Source organism: Pan troglodytes, chromosome 8 (assembly GCF_028858775.2).
Source record: "Pan troglodytes isolate AG18354 chromosome 8, NHGRI_mPanTro3-v2.0_pri, whole genome shotgun sequence".
Taxonomy (NCBI): Eukaryota; Metazoa; Chordata; class Mammalia; order Primates; family Hominidae; genus Pan; species Pan troglodytes.
In genome coordinates this window covers 66,562,872-66,586,210 of record NC_072406.2, presented here as the reverse complement: position 1 = coordinate 66,586,210, position 23,339 = coordinate 66,562,872, and the positions used below count along the sequence as shown (strand labels likewise).

At 38.1% G+C, this 23,339-nt stretch overlaps 1 protein-coding gene across 8 annotated transcripts in view; it reads left to right on the top strand.

Annotated features, from left to right (window-relative positions):
• The window catches only part of PCDH15 (protocadherin related 15), a 1,753,436-nt gene that overhangs the window by 1,368,728 nt on the left and 361,369 nt on the right, over positions 1-23,339 (top strand). For all 8 annotated transcript variants that reach the window (XM_054659631.2, XM_054659630.2, XM_054659628.2 and 5 more), the window contains one exon: positions 1,133-1,282. In XM_054659631.2, the coding sequence (XP_054515606.2) occupies positions 1,133-1,282 (150 nt within the window). The remainder of the gene's footprint in view (positions 1-1,132; positions 1,283-23,339) is intronic.

Below are 23,339 nucleotides of genomic sequence, written 5' to 3'. Positions count from 1 at the left end.
CCAGTGAACATTTAGCAACATCTGGAGGCATTTTTGTTTGTCACAATTGTGAAGGGGTAGTTACTATAGGCATCTAGTAGGTAGACATAAAGGATGCTGCTAATTGTAATACAGAGAACAGCCCCTCACAATAAAGAATTATCTGTCCCAAGGTGTCAATAGCACTGAGGTAGATAAATCATGAGTTAGGCTAATCAAGGGGGAAAAAAAGTAAAGGTTATTAAAGTTGTGATTGTAAATATTTATCATGAGATAGGGAAATACACACACACACATAAACATACACACACATGGACACAAACACGTAAATAACAAGTATAGTAGGGTTGACAGTTGGATAAAGAAAAAATGTAACTTCTAATTATGTCCCAATTTTTGAATCAGTCACAGGAGAAAGATGAGCTAAGAGAAAGCACAAGTTAAACAAGATATGTAGAAATTATTTCTGGAGAAGCCTACATAGAAAAAGATCAGAACTTCCAGGAAAGTTTATGTGATTGTTAAAAGTTAGATACAAAGTGGATTTAGACAAAGATGGCGGTGCTGTAGCACTGATTTGGCAGGAATTGTTAAAATGTTGATAACGTATGTTATAAAGTATAACATACGTTATCAACATTGATAAAGTATAAAATATCACAATTAAATGATACCACTTAGTCCTTTGAAAATTGCCATTGGGTGAATTACTGTGATACAATGTACATCTAGGAAGTCTACCTTCCTGATGGTATAAACACATTGACTGTAAAAGGAACTACTGTATACAAAATATGTAAATGCAAATAATATTTTCCAATTAAGTTTTTAAGGATTAAATTGTAGTTAACCCTAAGAGTCAGCAATGTTATTGGCCCACTTTAAATGATATTTTGCATATCTGATTATTTAAAATATGCCTGGAGTTGAATACCTTAAAACAAAATCTTCAGTACTTGCTTCTTACCATATTAGAACACTTTTAATATATGTAATATTACGTCTCTATTACCTCCATTTATCAACAAAATATTTTTGCACCCTTTCAAATTGTAAGATTACCTTTAAGAAACTTGTTAAACTGTAAGAGCAAACTCTGTACTACTTATATTTGCAGAACATCTCTATTAAGTGTATTTTTCTACTCCCGAAGATAACAGCATTTGATGGTGTACAAGAAAGTGAGCCAGTCATCGTCAATATTCAAGTGATGGATGCAAATGATAACACGCCAACCTTCCCTGAAATATCCTATGATGTGTATGTTTATACAGACATGAGACCTGGGGACAGTGTCATACAGGTAACTACTCACATAATATGAGTGTACACTCAAAGCTGTTATTTACATGTGCATTATACGATGTGCTCATGAAGAAATTACTTAAGAAACAAAAATTGATTTCACACTTATTGTATGCATAATTAGTTTAAATAGCTTTAAATTTCTGTTACTTTTCAAATAAAAGCATATCCGCCGGGCACGGTGGCTCACGCCTGTAATCCCAGCACTTTGGGAGGCCAAGGCAGGTGGATCACCTGAGGTCGGGAGTTGGAGACCAGCCTGACCGACACCGTCTCTACTAAAAATACAAAATTAGCTGGGTGTGGTGGTGCATGCCTGTAATCCCAGCTACTCAGGAGGCTGAGGCAGGAGAATCACTTGAACCCAGGAGGCCAAGGTTGCGGTGAGCCGAGATCATGCCATCACACTCCAGCCTGGGCAACAAGAGCAAAACTCTGTCTCAAAAAAAAAACAAAAACAAACAAACAAAAACCCAAAAACAAATAAAAGCATATCTATATGGACTCTAAAGGAGACTTAACTGGTTATTAGAGGTAAACATAGCTATTTGTAGTAAGTGAATAAATGCTTGGTTGTTACTTTAAAAAAAAAAGCATAGCTATTTGACCAGTTTATATTTTATTAATATACTGAATATATTAAATCTTCAAATTACTTTTCCCTACTGTAGAAATTGATTAAATTTCACTTGGAGATAAATACAAAAAACTGCCTTAGTAAATTGATGCGTAATCCCACTAGATATTGGTTACCTAGATAAAATATAATCATTACAGCAGAGAAAATTTAAATTAGATAGTAAATGGTACCTTTGAAAACACGTAAGTCAGGCAACATCTTTATTCCTGATTTATCTTATTTTTAGCATTATCTGTGCTTATTACACTTAAATAAGTTATTTCACACACACACACACACACACACACACACACTTTTTTTCTCTATCTCTTTTCCTCTCTCATCAAGGTCATAGCCCATATCTGAAATTAACTTATTTTCTTCTTTCCCTCACTCCAAATGAAAAACTCAGGAGTTTAGCAACTTTGGCTACTTTGCCACTGTAATGCCAGCACATGGCAGACATATTAGCCATGCAGCAAATATTTATTCCAAGGATAAATCATCGCCAACTTTGCATTAATTGTTAATTAAAATTAGAAATCATTCAATGCAGCCGAGCGTGGCGGCTCACACCTGTAATCCTAGCACTTTGGGAGGCCGAGGCGAGCGGATTGCCTGAGCTCAGGAGCTCGAGACCAGCCTGGGCAATATGGTGAAACCCCACCTCTACTAAAATAAAATTTTTTAAAAAATTAGCCGGACATGGCGGCATGCGCCTGTAGTCCCAGCTACTCGGGAGGCTGAGGCAGGAGAATTGCTTAAACCCAGGAGGTGGAGACTGCAGTGAGCCAAGATGGCGCCATTGCACTCCAGCCTGGGGACAGAGCGAGACTCCGTCTTAAAAAGAAAAACACAAAAAACAAACAAACAAGCAAAATGTGAAAGAAAAAAGAAATCATTCAATGCTATTATTTTTTTATTTATGAATTAAGATGTGCTTTCTTGAGTTCTATAGAAGGGGTGACATGATAGCCTGGGGACTGGGAATTCAACGGAATGTTTATTCCATGTGTAAATAGCTTCTGCTGTGTATTTGGTAAAGAGAGAAAAAACGTTTCAAACTGCTATGGTAAATTTTTTAATATATTGGTATGGTACTTGTCACATTAATAAAATGAATGTGTTTTAAAGCATTTGATTTCAGGGCAAAACTGTAACTAGTTTATTTCGGTATCTGTGGCATCTGTATCTATAGTTCATGGCATATAGTAGATGTTTAATACGGTAGCTGCTGATGGCAACAAAAGACACTGGGGACTACTATGGAGGGAGAGAGGGAGAAGAGACAATTGAAAAATTAACTATCGTGTACTATACTCAGTATCTGGGTGACAGAATCAATCATACCCCAAACCTCAACATCATGCAATATACCCAGGTAATAAACTTGCATATGTACCCCCTGAATCTGAAATAAAAGTTAAAATTATAAAATAAAATAAATATAGTGTAGCTACTTAATAAATGCTTATTTGAAGATGAAAGAAAGGAAGACCCTTAGACAAGTAATATTGAATGAATAAAGATATGAGAGAATGGGAAGCTGTAGATACATGACTATTAGTTCCAGTCAATTGATGGACCATGAGAGCTACATTTTTCTTTGCTAAATCACCTTTTCACAGGTAGAAAAATCATAGTTTATGTAAATAAAAGAATGACAATTATTGTCATGTTCTTATTTAATTAGAGCTGATTTTCATCTCTATAATGACATAATTGGAAATGAAAGTAAGTTTACACAGAAAAACAGCCAGCAGGGAACTACAAAGTGTAAGTAAGAAAATCATAGCAATTGTATGGAGAAACTGTATCTCAAAAATGTTTGCCTTAGGGGATCAAAGGCTTATTTCCTCATTTGAAGTCTACAAAAGTTAATTTCCCTTATGTATCTCTTTGTAAAACAGATATTTCCTTGCCTTTCAAGACTTATATTTTATATATTTCCCTGAACTATGCAGATTATGAAGATAGATTGTTGTTTGTGTCAGCATGCCCACAATTTTAAAAATTATTTAAGTCAACAAATGAAGCTTTATAATTAGTATTTTAATGTTATTTCTGGTATGTGGTAGAAGAATGGTCTCGCTATAAAACATCCTCCAAGAACCTAGACATAAACTAGTTCTCATTGAGAGAATATTTTTAAAACAAAGAAACTTGATACAGAACTCTGATCTACATATACCCTTTAAGAGTCATGACATAGGTCCCTATGCTACACCTCATCACAACCCTGCCTTTCCCCCATTGACCTGACACAGGATACATCAGTTTACTTTATGGTTAGTAAACTGATGTCGAAGACTGAAAGTGTTAGAAACAAAAGTGACAATGAGCACTTTCAAGAAAAGAGACACTTGGGCAACAGGTTTTAATTATTGTCATTTTCAATGTAGCCATGAGACTCTTTTAGCCTGATGTGAGTGCATACTCAATTTTTTAAGTACAGTATATTTTTCTTATTAAGTATCTACCCTGTCTGCAAGGAGCAAATGAGTTGGTTATAAAGTTTTAACCAGATCCTTGTTGTAAGTTCTCAGTTATAATTGAGCTTCCGACTTTATATATGTCTCTTACACTTGATTTTTTCAAAAAGCCTGGAGTGATTCTCACGCACGTGGGTCATGAACAACACTTAGAGGAGTGATGCCTTAAAGCACCAACATCATCTTCCATAACCGGAGCCGAAGTATAATCACATTATTAGCACATATTTTGTTTAAGGGAAAATTACTGCATGAGATAATTTCATTTTTCATTCCATGCAGACCATTTTATCAGATGTCAATGCAATCGTTTAGGTTGAAACTAATAAATACCATGCTCCACAAATACCAATCCACACATTGCTAGTTTTCTTGAAAAGACAATTACTCCCTATACAGGATACAGATTTTAATATTTTGAAGATGTCAATTTAAATACTAGTAGCTAGCTATCCAATTAATGCTCCGTAAACACTATTCGCAAACATCTGCAATTCTCTTAAACTGTGATTCTCAATGATAATTGACTATTAGCATTCTGCCTGAGGAACTTTTAAAGTATTGATGCCAGCACTTCATTCTAAGATGTTTGTATTTAAATGACTTGGCCACCCATAACAGACTCACTTAGACAGATTTTATTTAAGAAATTGAAACAGTTCTAATATGCAGCCAATTTTGAGAGTTGCAGTTTTAAACAACAATATTTTAAAAGTACCACTGAATAATTGTACTTCTTTTTTTAAAAATTTTATTATTATTATACTTTAAGTTTTAGGGTACATGTGCACAATGTACAGGTTAGTTACATATGTATACATGCGCCATGCTGGTGTGCTGCACCCATTAACTCGTCATTTAGCATTAGGTATATCTCCTAATGCCATCCCTCCCCCCTCCCCCCACCCCACAACAGTCCCCAGAGTGTGATGTTCCCCTTCCTGTGTCCATGTGTTCTCATTGTTCAATTCCCACCTATGAGTGAGAACATGCGGTGTTTGGTTTTTTGTCCTTGCAATAGTTTACTGAGAATGATGATTCCCAATTTCATCTATGTCCCTACAAAGGACATGAACTCATCCTTTTTTATGGCTGCATAGTATTCCATGGTGTATATGTGCCACATTTTCTTAATCCAGTCTATCGTTGTTGGACATTTGGGTTGGTTCCAAGTCTTTGCTATTGTGAATAGTGCCGCAATAAACATATGTGTGTATGTGTCTTTATGGCAGCATGATTTATAGTCCTTTGGGTATATACCCAGTAATGGGATGGCTGGGTCAAATGGTATTTCTAGTTCTAGATCCCTGAGGAATCACCACACTGACTTCCACAATGGTTGAACTAGTTTACAATCCCACCAACAGTGTAAAAGTGTTCCTATTTCTCCACATCCTCTCCAGCACCTGTTGTTTCCTGACTTTTTAATGACTGCCATTCTAACTGGTGTGAGATGGTATCTCATTGTGGTTTTGATTTGCATTTCTCTGATGGCCAGTGATGATGAGCATTTTTTCACATGTTTTTTGGCTGCATAAATGTCTTCTTTTGAGAAGTGTCTGTTCATGTTCTTTGCCCACTTTTTGATGGGGTTGTTTGTTTTTTTCTTGTAAATTTGTTTGAGTTCATTGTAGATTCTGGTACTTCTTAAGTCATTAAGATGGAATCCCACATAAAGTTGAGTCCTCTGATCCTCACTCCACTTCTTTTCATTGTTCTTTTGTTTTTTAGTTCTCCTTCCCTTCTTCTGTGATGCTTCTTACTCTTCTTTCCTGTCTTAGACTGCACTCCTTCCAATTTCTGTGCTCCACCAATTATTCTATTTTTTTGATGCAATAATCTCTCTCCACTGACTAATTCCTTCCGTTTGCCCAATTAACATTATTAACATCCCCAGGTTCTGGTCTAATCCCTACTCCCAGATATAATTCTTCATGCTTCTATCCCACTCTGATTATTTTCCTTATCAACAAAAATGTATCAATCTAAGTGCCTGCATACATATATTGATCTATATCTATCTCTATATTTATATCTGTATTTATCTATCTTGTATAGAATATACTCTGGGTTTCACTCACATCACACCACTAAAATCATATAAAATTAGATATCCCATCAGTCTATTTCTACATGTCAAAGTCAAAAGTCCTTAATCTTTTTGAAACTCTCAACTATACCCTTTTATGAAAAACTTCCCTGGTTCCCATCCTACTTCTCTGTTGGCTGAGAGATGTTACTGGCCCCTTGTTCAATTATCACCCTTTAAAAATTAACATTCTTCAAATACGTATATATACTTCTTCTCTTTTTCATCTGTTCTCAAGTTTTCAATCATCACCTCTATATATAGTTGTCTCCCAAAGTTAAATGCCCTGTAATGACCTCTTTCCCAAGCAGCAAGCTGACATTCCAGATATCAGCTGGACATGACAAAGTAGATCTTTTACAAGCACTTCAAATTGGACATATCCAAAAATACATTAACTAATCAATTATCTTTATTTTAATAAACAGACACTCAAAAACATGCATCTAGTTGTGTTGGAGGCAGCTATATCGTGATGCACACCATTAATCTTTAGGTTCCACAGACAGCAGGGTAGGCACCTTGCAGTCTTGTTTGTTTTCCCTCTGCTTTACCTGCATACATCCAAATTATTGTTCAGTTTAGGCAATTTCTATTTTAGAATGTATTTGTAGATCATCATTTCATCTTTTTTGTTAAAGATTTTTTTTTGAGCAGTTTTAGGTACACACCAAACTTGAGAGGAAGATACAGTGATTTCCCATATGCTCACTGTCCCCACAGATGCATACCTGCCCCAATATTAACACCCCATACCAAAGTGATACATTTGCCACAATTAATGAACTTACATTCGCACATCGTTATCATCCAAAGTCTGTAGTTTGCATTAGGATTCACTCTCGGTGCTTCATTTTATGGTTTTGTACTAATGACATATATCCACCGTTATAGAACCACACAGAAGAGTTTCACTGCTCTAAAAATCCTGTGCTCTGCCTATGCTTCCCTCCCCCTTGCTTCTTTCCTTCCCCCGACAATCATTGATCTTTCTACAGTCTCCGTGGTTTTGCCTTTTCCAGAATAGCATGTGTTTAGAATCATATAGTATGTAGCCTTGTCAGACTGGCTTATTTCACTTAGTAATACATATTTAAAATTCCTCCATGTCTTTTCATGACATAATAGCCCATATCTTTTCAGGGCTGTATAATATTCCATTATCTAGATGTAACACAGTTTATTTATTCATTCTTCCATGAAATAATATTTTGGTTGCTTTCAAATTTTGGCCATTATTAATAAAGCTGCTATAATCATCCATGCTAAGTTTCTTTTTTTACATGGACATAAATTTTCAAATCCTTTTGGTAAATACCAAGGAGTGGGATTGCTGGATCATATAGAATGAATATGGATATCTTTGTTAGAAAATGAGAAGCTGTCTTCTAAGGTGACTGTACCAATTGGCATTCCCATTTCCACCACCAATTCCTTTTCCATGCCTATGTGCTGCCATAATTTAGGCTACTACAGTAAACTATGTTGGGCAATCTGGCTATTTCAACGGATTTCCTACCACACTGTTTCAGATGATTATTCTGAAACTGAGTCAGAACAGATCCTCACCCTCCTGGAAAACCTACCAATGGAAGGAAGAAAGCTCCATACATACAGTCAAGGACATCTATGTAATACTCTTAAATATATTTGTTTCATCTCCTGCTACATCCCTTCATGTTATGAATCTGAGAATACATAGGGTTTTGTTTTACTTGTTTTTAGCATGGAATATTCTTCTTATTCTATAACTATTGAGAGCTCTCTCAGGTTGAAGGTTTGATCCAAGTTGTATCTTTAAAAAAGAAAATCTTTAACACACAGTACAATTGTTACCTCTTTAATAAAGGCTATATTTTCCTAGCAAGTCAAAATTAATTGCTTCCACGTACCAGCTCACATGTTTTATTGTGGCTTGCATTAAGGTTAACTTTTACGTGTCTGTCTCCCCTACTGATCTGTAAGTTCCTTTAAGACAAAAACTTTTAATGATCTAACCACCAGTGGTCAGTATAATGACTTACACACAGTAGGGATTCAGTTAATATCCATAGAATTTAATTCCCTCGACTAATGTACCCTCAATGAGTTTAGAAAACACCTACTTTTAGATATATGTTCTATTTGGCATAAGAATTCTATCACACACTAAGTATCACCTCACATAGTCCTTTCCCGAGATGATCTCTAACTTCACAGCTTTAGCCAAGCTACCCCTTCCTGCTCTTAAATTGGAAATATTTTAATTTCTTAATTATTCTATATCATAGGTAATTATTCATAGGTAGTTATTCTATATCATAGGTATACCTATATCATAGGTAATTATCATACCTATATCATAGGTAGTTATTCTATATCATAGGTAATATATCATAGGAAAAAACTTTGAACATAATTATTTTTCAGAGCCTAATTTTATAGAAAAATGTGAGTTAATATAATGACAGATGATTGTTCCAAATTAACAAGGGTCTTAAGTGACAGAGATGAAGTAGAATCCAATTTAAAGACAATAGAATTGGGAGGCAGGCTAGCTAGTTGCATTTCTTTCTGCCACTTTGTACCATTACATGACATAACCTTCTGTACCTCAGTTTTCCAATCTTTAAAATGGTAATAATAATAGTACCAACCTCAAAAGAGTGTTGTGATTATTAAACTAACTATATAAACTACTATCACATGCATGCTTAGCAAATGCTGCATGTGGTAACTTGCTATTATTACTGTACCATTCTCATAAATTATGTAAAGCACTTATGATTATTAATATTTGTTGCTACCTTATCTGTGTATACTTCTAAGTGTCCTGTGTTATTTAGTGCTCTGTGGAGGACACGTACATAACATATAAAATTACATATTAAATTCTGTTTTTGTAATTTCAAATATTCAAGTTTAAGATAAAACTACATCGTATTTTAATGTCTCTTGACAATTTATTTCACACAAGATTGGGAGGGTTCAGAGTGGTAGGGCCATAGACGACAATTTCTTTCAAATAATGATTTTGTTTTCTTTGGTTTGTGTTGTATAATGTCATGATTAAAGTTTGAGGGTTATATTTACTTAAGGTCTTGAGGGGGTTCAGTATTTCAGCAAATACCGGATAAAGTCTTGATGAGCAAAGCTTACAAAAATGTGGACCTATTTTTACATTAGTACACAATTTTAATTTATTTTTGATATTTGAAGCATTTTATTTTTTTCTAAAGACCACTCCATTTCTTGGCTAAACCTATTTGTATTAGAATTGAAATATATACCACAACATGTAATTCTGAACTTATACAGGTTATTCACTCATGCTGAGGACTTTAATTGAATTCCAAGTTTGATTACACTATCTGCATTTTTTCAAATGGATGATATCCCCCAATCTAAGAAACTAGCAGCACCTCAGGAGGCTGAAGCGGGAGAATCTCTTGGAGGTTGCAGTGAGCCAAGATCGCGCCACTGCACTCCCGGCTGGGCGACGGAACGAGACTCTGTCTCAAAAAAAAAAAAAAAAAAAGAAGAAGAAGAAGGAAAAGAAAATAGCAACACCTTCCATTTGATTGGAAAAAGTTATTCTTGAAACATACTCATTTACTCCCATCTCCAATCTATTACCAACTCCTATCAATTTTTTCTCATATACTTATTTAATGCATCTAACTGTTTTTCTTTTTTTCTTTTTTTTGCTCTGTCGCCCAGGTTGGAGTGCAGTGGTGCGATCTCAGCTCACTGCAAGCTCCGCCTCCCGGGTTCACGCCATTCTCCTGTCTCAGCCTCCTGAGTAGCTGGGACTACAGGAGCCCACCAACACGCCCGGCAATTTTTTTTGTATTTTTATTAGAGACGGGGTTTCACCGTGTTAGCCAGGATGGTCTCGATCTCCTGACCTCGTGATCTGCCTGCCTCGGCCTCCCAAAGTGCTGGGATTACAGGTGTGAGCCACCACGCCCGGCCTTAATACATCTACTTGTTTTTCTTTCACTGCCACCATCAACTTTCACCTAAACCTGTGAAATGTCCTTCTTTGAGTATTGTTTATGTCTCCTCTTTCCCTCTTCTTCATTCATTCATTAGCCAGTGGGCTACATTACATTTGAAATCACTCAAATAATTAGCATGCTTGACCACTTCAATGGTTTTCTACTGCTATAAAAATGAAGCCCATAATCGGTATCCTGTATTACTGGATTAGCGTTCAATTTCTTCACTTAGCATTTTATCTTTCTCTTATTTGTTATGATGCTCCCACAGTGATGAGATAACTTTTATTCATATGCTTTCCATCTTTTAGGTCTTAATTTAAATGCCGCTTCCTCAAAGAAGACTTCCATGATTTCCTCTTCTCAATGTTTCCCCTTTATTATCTTGGAGCATCCTGATTTCTCCTTCACAGCACATTTAAAAATTTAAAATTATACGGTTAAACTATCTGTTTCTCTCACTTAATTATAGGCTCAAATGGAATAAAATTATTGTCAATTTTTTTGCATACTTCTTTTTCTATCACTACTGTATGCCTAACACCTTACACAGTCCCAGCACATTGACCTTTAATAAATGTTTGTTAAATGAATAAATGGATAAAAAGAACTAATAGATGTAGGTAAAATAGGTATTAGGAATTTATTTATGAGTCATGGGAAATAACTTATATTTCAGGTTAATTCATTTTTAAATTTTTTACAAAGTAAAATATTTTAAAGTACAGTTATATTAGTATCCCTATAACATAGTACTTCCAAACTTGATTATTCAGAAGAATCACTTCAAAAAGACTCTTGAGATGCTAAACTGACTGAAAACATAAGTCAATCATATATGCTGTTAAAGAGGCAAAGTTGAATAATTAACACATTTATTTGAAAATGATTTACCGTGTAGAGCATTTAAAGTATTGCGCACGATGCCAAATCATAAGAAATAAAGAAACTATCAACATATAGTTTATGACCTTAAGTAATTGCTAGACTACTAATGAAGAAAGGCAAATTATATTTTGGTTTTATAATACATGACAAATATGACTTAGATCATCAAATTAAACATTATTAAGTAAGTGTTTAGCACATATTTCAGTATCTTGTAAAACCTTAGGGGTTACGTAGTCTAGGCTGAGGTTTCCCATTTGATAAATTTGAAGAAATACTAATGCTAGCATTATAGTAATCACAATTCCTTGCATTTTGAATTTGTGTAACTGAAAACAGAATATTTAGATTTTATATTATTTTTCAGACGTTAACCCCTTTCCTTGATATACTTAACAGTGTAGCTTTTTAAAGAAAAGTCATTTGTAAACACAATTATTTACTTTTATATTTCTGTATCATGTTTTTTGGTTGTCATAGTGAAAGTTGTCCAATTTCATGGTCCAGTTTCAATAATTAATGCTTAGGTGCTTGCAGTTTTTATGAAGCTTCTGCTTATTTGTATGTGATTTTTTTACAATCATGTAAATTGTGTATTTTTAATTTTGACAATATTCACGCTCATACTTATGGTTCTATATATTGCTGGTTTACTAGATATTTGACTTGAAATTTGATATTGCTCTAGAAGAAACAAAATGTACAATATATTTTATACTATTTTCTTTAGTATATGTCCAATAAATGAAACATTTCTTTGATCAATTTTAGCTTTTATTCACCTATTATTTCCAAAAAAGAGCTCATTTTCTTTTCAGCTTTCACTGGTAGTAAATTTTGTTATTTTCATGCACGTGAAGAGACCACCAAACAGGCTTTGTGTGAGCAACAAAAAACGGCACCAAATTTCATGTGCGTCCATGTGAAGAGACCACCAAACAGGCTTTGTGTGAACAACATGGCTGTTTATTTCACCCGGGTGCAGGCGGGCTGAGTCGGAAAAGAGAGTCAGCGAAGGGAGATAAGGGTGGGGCCGTTTTATAGGATTTGGGTAGGTAAAGGAAAATTACACTCAAAGGGGGTTTGTTCTCTGGCGGGCAGGAGTGGGGGGTCGCAAGGTACTCAGTGGGGGTGCTTTTTGAGCCAGGATGAGCCAGGAAAAGGACTTTCACAAGGTAATGTCATCACTTAAGGCAAGGACTGGCCATTTACACTTCTTTTGTGGTGGAATGTCATCAGTTAAGGTGGGGCAGGGCATATTCACTTCTTTTGTGATTCTTCAGTTACTTCAGGCCATCTGGGCGTATAAGTGCAAGTCAGAGGGGATGCGATGGCTTGGCTTGGGCTCAGAGGCCTGACATTCGTGCCTTCTTATATTAGTAAGAAAAATAAAACAAAATAGTGTTGAAGTGTTGGGGCGGTGAAAATTTTTGGGGGGTGATAAGGAGAGAGAATGGGTGATGTTTCTCAGGGCTGTTTCAAGCGGAATTAGGGGCGACGTGGGAACCTAGAGTGGGAGAGATTAAGCTGAAGGGAGGTCTTGTGGTAAGGGGTGATATTGTGGGGATGTTAGAAGAAACATTTGTCGTATAGAATGATTGGTGATGGCCTGGATACGGTTTTGGATGAATTGAGAAACTAAATGGAATAACAGAAGGAGAAAAACAAGTATAAAAGGTCTAAGAATTGGGACGACTCAGGATATCTGATTAGAGAGACTATAAATCATGCTGCTATAAAGACACATGCACACGTATGTTTATTGCGGCATTATTCACAATAGCAAAGACTTGGAACCAACCCAAATGTCCAACAATGATAGACTGGATTAAGAAAATGTGGCACATATACACCATGGAATACTATGCAGCCATAAAAAATGATGAGTTCATATCCTTTGTAGGGACATGGATGAAATTGGAAACCATCATTCTCAGTAAACTATCGCAAGAACAAAAAACCAAACACCGCATATTCTCACTCATAGGTGGGAATTGAACAATGAGATCACATGGACACAGGAAGGGGAATATCATACTCTGGGGACTGTGGTGGGGAGGGGGGAGGGGGGAGGGATAGCATTGGGAGATATACCTAATGCTAGATGACGAGTTAGTGGGTGCAGCGCACCAGCATGGCACATGTTTACATATGTAACTAACCTGCACAATGTGCACATGTACCCTAAAACTTAAAGTATAATAAAAAAATAAATAAATAAAAAATAAATAAATAAATAAATAAATAAATAAAGGAGAGTGCCTAAGGAGATTCAGCATAGTCCTGCCAGCAAAGATTATTTATTTACTTCAAGAGTTAAGAGTGGCAGTTTGGGGATAGCACCAGGAGATATCAGCTGTGAAGGCTTGGAAAAACAGTGTAAACTGGCAGTGTAAACAAGAGCAGGGCATGTACGAGTAGTTGAGAACGGTGAATAGGAGTATGACTAGACAGAAGATAGTAGGGATGACAAGTTTTTTGGGGGGCACAGTCTTAAGTTGCTCTGGTGTCTGGAATGAGACTGGGGCTTAATAAAAAGGAGCATCTATACAGCTCAAATGGGCTGTACCCCTGTAGCATTCCGAGGACAGTCCTTAATTCTGAGAAGGGAAAGTGGTAAAAGTATTGTCCAGTCCTTTTTAAGTTGGTGGCTGAGCTTGGTGAGGTGTGTTTTTAAAAGACCTTTAGTCCATTCTACTTTTCTTGAAGACGGAGGACCGTAAGGGACATAAAGGTTTCACTGAATATTAAGAGCCTGAAAAACTGCTTGGCTGATTTGACTAATAAAGGCTTGTCTGTTATCAGACTGTATTGAGGTGGGAAGGCTAAACTGAGGAATTATGTCTGACAGAACAGAAGAAATGACTGCGATGGCCTTCTCAGACCCTGTAGGAAAGGCCTCTACCTATCCAGGGAAAGTATCTACCTAGACTAAGAGGTATTTTAGTTATCTGACTCAGGGCGTGTTGAGTAAAGCTAATTTGCCAGTCCTGGGTGGGGCAAATCCTCCAGCTTGATGTGTAGGGAAGGGAGGGGGCCTGAATAATCCCTGAGGAGTAGTAGAATAGCAGATGGAACACTGAGAAGTTATTTCCTTGAGGATAGATTTCCACGATGGAAAGGAAATGAGAGGTTCTAAGAGGCGGGCTAGTGGCTTGTACTATAGCATAACCTGCCTTTGCTGGTGTGTGGCGATTAGGCCTGGTGGAACCACCATCAATAAATCAAGCGTGATCAGGGTGAGGAACAGGAAAGAAGGAAATTTGGGGAAATGGGGTGAATGTCAGGTGGATCAGAGAGATACAGTCATGGGGGTCAGGTGTGATATCAGGAATAATGTGGGAGGCCGGATTGAAGTCTGGGTCAGGAACAATGGTAATTGTGGGAGACTCAACAAAGAGTGAGTATAGCTGAAGGAGCCGGGAAGCAGAAAGTCTATGCAGCAGGTATGAGGAAGAAAATAGATTTTGGAAGTTATGAGAACTGTAGAGAGTGAGCTGAGCATAGTTTGTGATTTTGAGGGCCTCTAAAAATATTAATGCAGCGGCAGCCGCTGCACGCAGACATGAGGGCTAGACTAAAACAGTAAGGTCAAGTTGTTTGGACAGAAAGGCTACAGGGTGTGGTCCTGGCTCTTGTGTAAGAATTCTGACCACACTAACCATGCCTAGGAAGGAAAGGAGTTGTTTTGTAGAAGGTGCTGGGGTTTGAGAGATCAGTCGGACACGATTGGCAGGGAGAGCACGTGTGTTTTTATGAGAATTATGCTGAGATAGGTAACAGATGAGGAAGAAATTTGTGCTTGATTGAAGTAATGGGGGCTGTCTGTGAAGCTTTGCGGCAGTACAGCCTAGGTAAGTTGCTGAGCTTGATGGGTGTCAGGGTCAGTCCAAGTGAAAGTGAAGAGAGGCTGGGATTACGGGTGCAAAGGAATAGTAAAGAAAGCATGTTTGAGATCTAGAACAGAATAATGGGTTATAGAGGCAGGTATTGAGGATAGGAGAGTATATGGGTTTGGCACCACGGGGTGGATAGGCAAAACAATTTGGTTGATAAGGCGCAGATTCTGAACTAACTTGTAAGGCTTATCTGGTTTTAGGACAGGTAAAATGGGGGAATTGTAAGGAGAGTTTATAGGCTTTAAAAGGCCATGCTGTAGCAGGCGAGTGATAACAGGCTTTAATCTTTTTAAAGCGTGCTGCGGGATGGGATGTCGGCATTGAGTGGGGTAAGGGTGATGAGGATTTAATGAGATGGTAAGGGGTGCATGATCGGTCACCAAGGAGGGAGTAGAGGTATCTTATACTTGTAGGTTAAGGTGGGGGGATACAAGAGGAGGACGCAAAGGAGGCTTTGGATTGGGAAGAAGGGTGGCAATGAGATATAGCTGTAGTCCAGGAATAGTCAGGGAAGCAGATAATTTAGTTAAAGTGTCTCAGCCTGATAAGGGAACTGGGCAGGTGGGGATCACTAAAAAGGAGTGCTTAAAAGAGTATGGTCTAAGTTGGCACCAGAGTTGGGGAGTTTTAAGAGGTTTAGAAGCCTGGCCGTCAATACCCACAACAGTTATGGAGGCAAGGGAAACAGGCCCTTGAAAAGAAGGTAATGTGGAGTGGGTAGCCTCCGTATTGATTAAGAAGGGGACGGGCTTATCTTCCACTGTGAGAGTTACTGGAAGCTCGGCGTCTGTGATGGTCTAGGGGGCTTCCGAGGCGATCAAGCAGTTTCAGTCTTCAGCCGCTAAGCCGAGAAGATCTGGGAAGGAGTCAGTCAGCCTTGGGCCAGAGTTCCAGGGGCTCTGGGAGTGGCTGCCAGGTGAGTTGAACAGTCCGATTTTCAGTGGGGTCCCGCACAGATCGGATGCGGCTTAGGAGGAATCCTGGGCTGCGGGCATTCCTTGGCCCAGTGGCCAGATTTCCTGCATGTGTAGCAAGCTCCTGTGGGAGCAGGTTCTGGAGGAACGTCTGGCCACTGCGGTTCAGGCGTTTGGAAGTTCTTGTGTGCTGGAGATGTGGCTGGGGTTTGTCTCACAGTGGAGGCAAGGAATTGCAACTTTTTTCTATTATTGTACACCTTGAAGGCGAGGTTAATTAAATCCTGTTGTGGGGTTTGAGGGCCGGAATTTAATTTTTGGAGTTTTATTTAATGTCAGGAGCAGATTGGGTAATAAAATGTATTTTGAGAATAAGACGGCTTTTTGACTTTTTAGGGTCTAGGGCTGTAAAGTGTCTCAGGGTTGCTGCCAAACAAGCCATGAACTGGGCTGGATTTTTATATTTGATGAAAAAGAGCCTAAACGCTATCTGATTTGGGATAAAGAAAAAGGAGCATTAACATTGACTATGCCTTTGGCTCCAGCCACCTTTTTAAGAGTAAATTGCTGGGCAGGTGGGGGAGGGCTAGTCACGGAATGAAACTGTAAGCCGGACCAGGTGTGAGGAGGGGAGGCGATAAAAAGATTATAGGGTGGAGGAGCAGAGGCTGAGGAAGAATTGGGACCTAGCTCAGCCTGGCGAGGAGGGGAGAGGTCAGATGGGTCTGTAGAAAAGGAAGATTAGAAAGACTCAGCGACGCTTGGGGTTGAGACTGAGGGGACAGGCGGGAGGGAAAGAAGGAAGATTTGGGATGAGTTGCACTGGGCACAGAGACTAGGAAGGGACTGATGTGTAAAAGAATGCCTGGATGTCAGGCACCTCAGACCGTTTGCCTATTTTACGACAAGAATTATTTAGATCTTGCAGGATGGAAAAATTCAAAGTGCCATTTTTTGGCTATTTGGAACTACTGTCGAGTTTGTATTGGGGTCAAGCAGCATTGCAGAAGAAAATAAGGCATTTTAGGTCAGGTGTGAGTTGAAGAGGTTTTAAGTTTTTGAGAACACAGGCCAAGGGAGTAGAAGGAGGAATGGAAGGTGGAAGGTTGCCTATAGTGAAGGAAGCAAGCCTACAGAAAAGAGAGAGTATGGAAAGAGAGGGAAGGGGTTCGAGGGTTCTTACCTTCCAGAAAAGTGGGAAAAGGGGTTGGGGCACAGAGATAAGAGGTCGGGGCACAGAAATAAGGGATGGGGAGCAGAAATAAGGGGTCAGAGCACGGAAATAAGGGGTCGGGCCATGGAAATAAGGGATTGGGGTGCAGAGATATGAGGTTGGGGTGTGGAAATAAGGGATTGAGACATAGAGATAAGAGGTCGGGGTGCGGAAAGAAGGGATTGGGGCACAGAGATAAGAGGTTGGGGCATGGAAATGAGGGATGGGGCACAGAGATAAGAGGTTGGGGTGCGGAAATAAGGGATTGGGACGCAGAGATAAGAGGTTGGGGCGTGGAAATAAGGGATTGGGGTTCTTGCCCCGTAGAAAAGCGGGACTTGCTGCTAAGGGTGAAGGAGAAGGGGTTGGGGTACTTGCCCCTCTCCCAGAAAAGCGGGACTTGCCGCTAAGGGTGAAGGAGAAGGGGTTGAGGGGTACTTGCCCCTCTCCCAGAAAAGCAGAGAAGGGTTAGAGACAAGGAGAGAAGGGGTTGAGGTACTTGCCCCTTCCCCAGAAAAGCAGGACTTGCTGCTAAGGGTGAAGGACCAAGGCAGGCGTCCATGCGTGGTCTGACACCCTTGAAACGTGAGTGTATAATCAGGCATCCTTGCAATGATTAAACACCAAGGGAAGTCTGCCTTCCCAGTCCGTGACTGGCGCCGGAGTTTTGGGTCCACGGATAAAATGTGTCTCCTTTGTCTCTCCCAGAAAATGAAAGGAATTGAAATTAAGAGAAGGGAGAGATTGAAAAGTGGAAAGGAGAAAGTGGTTGAGGGACAGTGAGAGAGGTTGGAGAAGAGAGTAAGAAGAGGCCGCTTACCTGATTTGAAATTGGTGAGATGTTCCTTGGGCTGGTCGGTCTGAGGACCTGAGGTCATAGGTGGATCTTTCTCAGGGAGCAAAGAACAGGAGTACAGGGAATTGATCTCCCAAGGGAGGTCCCCCGATCCGAGTCGCGGCACCAAATTTCATGTGCGTCCATGTGAAGAGACCACCAAACAGGCTTTGTGTGAGCAACATGGCTGTTTATTTCACCCGAGTGCAGGCGGGCTGAGTCCGAAAAGAGAGTCAGCGAAGGGAGATAAGGGTGAGGCCGTTTTATAGGATTTGGGTAGGTAAAGGAAAATTACAGTCAAAGGGGGTTTGTTCTCTGGCGGGCAGGAGTGGGGGTCGCAAGGTGCTCAGTGGAGGTGCTTTTTGAGCCAGGATGAGCCAGGAAAAGGACTTTCACAAGGTAATGTCATCACTTAAGGCAAGGACTGGCCATTTACACTTCTTTTGTGGTGGAATGTCATCAGTTAAGGTGGGGCAGGGCATATTCACTTCTTTTGTGATTCTTCAGTTACTTCAGGCCATCTGGGCTTATACGTGCAAGTCACAGAGGATGCGATGGCTTGGCTTGAGCTCAGAGGCCTGACAGTTATAATGTCCAAGCATAGTCATCTGAGTAAAATAAAAATAGTTGAATATTGAGATATTTCAAATACAGGAGATCTTAGGGGAAAAAACAAACATTTAAATAGAGCAGTAGGGATTTCTTAAAACCCTAGTAAACTTGCTCATCCAGTTTGGCAAAGGAAACAAACAAACAAACAAACAAAACACTATTGTGCAAGTCCTAATATATGTATGCTACATGTTGTATTACTTTCTTGGCTAGATTATAATTTAATCTACACAGATTTTTAGGTGATTCGTACTAAACTAAGTGCTCTGAAAAATACATAGAACGAGTAAGGCACAGCCCTATTCCTCAAGGAGTTGACTGTATTTTGCAAGAAATAATCCTTCTTCACAGTGAAATAATCAGAAAACATCACAATTATTGAATTGTTAAATTTGATGAGAAAGACTAAGAGTACTAACGAGAATTCATCAAAAGTGAGTGGGGATGATGATCTGTTAGAGTACTCAGATAGGCAGGTGAAGATAATATGATGTCAAAGATGAAATGATACAGCCAAAGGCATAGTAATTTCATGAGGCATTAAAGATACAAATTTGACTGGCATTGGAGAGAAGAGGAACTGAATGCTCAAAGATTTGCTTTTCTTTTACTAAGTCAAATATATGTTGGTTTATTCTCCCAGCCACTTTGTCATGACAGGCTTTTCTGTACTTTTGTAATGTATTTTTATGTTTCTGTAACAGCATTTCGTTTAAAGATAGGTTTCTCTCTCATCTCCTTTCCTAGAGCACCTTCTGTTTGACAGAAATTATTGTTTCTGTTTCTTTTCCACTCTTCATTTTTCGGAGTCAGACATTTGGTACAAATTAAGGTCTGAATAAATGGATCCAATTATTTATAAATTAGTTTAAGATGGCTACCTTGCATGTAGAGTAGTTTAGATTTGGCATTGTATACAATGTGAGATTTCTTGAAGAAGTATGAAAGACTGGGTCCTTAAATCGATGGGTTAAAGCTAATGAGATGGAAATTAATGGAAGCCAACTTTGAGGAGATCTTTCTTTGAGAGTGTAAGTTGGGCATGAGAGAATTTGATAGCATTAGAGCACTTAAGGTTCCAGTTTCCAGTCTCAGAGTTTGAGTAATTAGAACCAATGAACCTTTACAAAAGGATCATGAAGTTGCTGCAGAAAAGAAACAAGCCCTTTAAATAGTCAGGCTGTGAAAAGAAATGCTTTAAAGTCATCTTCTTGTTGGTTTATTTCTTGCCTTTTTTTGGGAAGAAAAATGCATAGATGGGAGATTCACCTTCGGTGACAATTATTCATTCATATAAATATTTAATGATCATGTTATTAATGTTATCAATATCTTTTTCCAAATTATACAACCAAAGTGATAAATTTGCCAACCACCTACCCTACTGAGGTGCCCATCATCTTGGATTATTCTAGGATATGCATAAGAGAAGGGGGAAAACTGGGAGCCTGTTATGCTTTTTGGCTTTAAAGCATCACTTGTTCACATTAAGGCTACAGAGAATAAATCTGAAAATAAATACATTTGCAATCCCCAATTTGCTTGGCCAGCAGGAGTTATTGAAGAACTTCGTGAATGTTATTGACACATGAAGAAATCAACAAACATAAAAGCAAACCCATTATATCATTTTTCCATCAGAAATCACACTGAATAGTGTATTTCCAGTGATAGTTTAATGAGCAGCAGCCTTAGGTTCAGACTGAATGCCAACCTGGAGAGACCCAGTAGACCTTACACAGCTCCAAGTTGATTTAGCTTTAATTAAGGATACCAGGCAGGCAACAATATAGCTTCTATGGCAATAGCATAGTAGAAGTCTTGTAACTTTAGATATAATATCTTATGACTTCTAAGTCATCTGCACTCAGTATGTGTTACCCACTTGCTACACATTTCTGAGAAATCTTAAAATTTTTGTTACACTAACTTCTATAATATCTAGTGCATTAAAAATAGATGTTAAAACACTGGCTATCACCAGAGCATATTTCATACAGTAAGAAGTTGGAATTCCCTCTACAAAGCAAATTAACAACCACAGATAGGTTCACTTAACTGTTCTGATATTTCTTTAACATTTGAAAGACAATTTTTCCCCCTTATCCTCTATTACTTCTGCCTTTTTATAAGTGTTGATACATTCAACTGGGTATATTAGTTTACACACGTAAATTCAATTCTTTCTCTGGCAAATCCTTCTACATAAGGATTACCTAGTTGTAAGTTTTATGTTGCCCATCCAAATAATCTTTCTGTCCTAGAGATCAGTATGCACTCAGATTTTATTTTTATCTAACTACATAAATGAATTTAAAAATCCCTTATTACACGATAGAGCTGAGGCAGAGAGATGAAATATTTAACACAATACACTTTAATATTTCCAAATTATTTTCTCAACTTTCCTAGCAAAAAATAGACTTTTCCTACATATCATACATTTTACATTACCAGAGTAGTCATTAGATACTCTTTCTCAGACAATTCTGCATCTGGTCTGATAGCATAACCATAAACCATCCCCTAGGAATAAACTTTCACTAGCGAAAGCTTCTGCATATGAATGCAGCACACCAGTCACTTTTCTTTAATAAAGCAATGCATTGATTCTTAGTCTGTCCAAACTTTGCCAAAGGTACCATGAAGAAGATGTTTATTTCCTAGTTCATAGAAATATGACTGTAATAGAAGATTGATAATGCCCATACTTACAAATGACATCTTGGTATAGTTTAGATTGTCCGTAGTTCCCAGAGATATGTCCCTCCTGACTTGATCTTCTAGTATAGCCAACTAGAACCATTTAAATACATCAGAATTTATTATAATTGTTATTTCAGTAATCATTGATTACTCTGTAATCATTCCTGAGTAATGCCAAGTTATTGAAAAAGAATGTTCCCTACTCTGCTTATTTAGGTTAATATGTTTGCCTAAAAGCCATCTCTACTTGATTCAGTAAACTAATTTATTGAACTTCAAATCCCTCTTAGTTCTTTATGTCCAGTGTTAATTAAGGTGACTCAAGGATTGTTCCTCGGTTTGGTTTGGCTCTGTGTCCCCACCCAAATCTCACCTTGAGTTGTGAACCTTAGTATTGGAGTAGGGGCCTAGTGGAAGGTAATTGGATTATGGAGGCAAATTTCTCCCATGCTATTCTCATGATAGTGAGTGACTTCTCATGAGAGCTGATGGTTTAAAAGTGTATGGCACTTCTCCTCTCGCTCTCTCTCTCTCTCCTGCTGCCATGTGAACAAGGTGCTTCCTTCTCCTTTGCCTTCTGTAATCATTGTAAGTTTCCTGAGGCCTCCCAGTCATGCTTCCTGTTAAGCCTGTGGAACTGTGAGTCAATTAAAACTCATTTCTTCATAAATTACTCAGTCTGAGTTAGTTCCTTATAGCAGTGTGAAAATAGACTGATATATTTCCTCTAAGTATATATGATATGAATATGATTCAAGTATATTGTATGCATACAGAAGTATTGTTTCTCCCAGAAGCTTGTAGATTAGGCATATTCTACTTCTAGGTGAAATTCAACCTGAGTGTGCAAAAGGATCCTTATAATTGCCCTTGAGAATTTCTAGGAATAAATCATCAGTGATATGGGGTCACCATATAACTTTAGTGTTCACCTTCTTGTTTACAATACTGATTCCATAAACATTTGTTTATATTTCATCCCACACTTAAACACATCTGGTGAGGCAAAAAAGAAAAATCGACTCTGTCATACTAGGAAACCACCGAAGAATGCCTTAAGTGATGTCATTTTTATACATATCTATACATGTATAAGCTATGGCTGCCAGCCACTGCATATCAGATAAGGTCAAAGTTAGAATTTAACTCAAGGCTTCAAATGTAAAATTAGGTTAAATATAACCAACAAAAAAGGCCCAAGTGATACAATCCTATCTCATATTCTAGCATGTCATAAGGAGACATTAACCCCAAATGATCCCAGTAGAGTTCTCAAGTATATCTTGTACCTTGATTTCTGCCAAATCTGTGCAATTCTCCAGCATTGGCCATTAATCATTACCACATCTGAAGGGAGCTGCTAAGAAGATTATACTCTTGCTATAAAATGTTCTCTCAGAGGAAAATATGAAGGTATCTTATCTTGAAATCTTTGTTTGTGTGCTCTCCATTCTATATTCCACAATTTCACCTTCTCTTCTACTTATTACTTTTCTCAACACAGACAGCCTTTCATAGTTGGATTTGCTGATTAAATTCTGCTTTTCTTCCATGGGTCTGGCTTTTCTTTGCTTGCCAGAGCTTTCATACCTGTCCATTCGTAGGAGGAAGAAGTAGTTTTACAAAGGTAGAATGGAGTTCACGGAGTTGAAAGTAAAGTCTCTGAAGGCAGAGGAACATAGAATGGTTTAAAAGAGAAAGAAAGAAACAAATAATCAAGACCTAAACTTTGTGAGGTGCATAAGAAGGCAGGAAGAAGGAAGAAAGTTACTCAAATGATGAAACAATACATGAACAAGTAGCCTGAA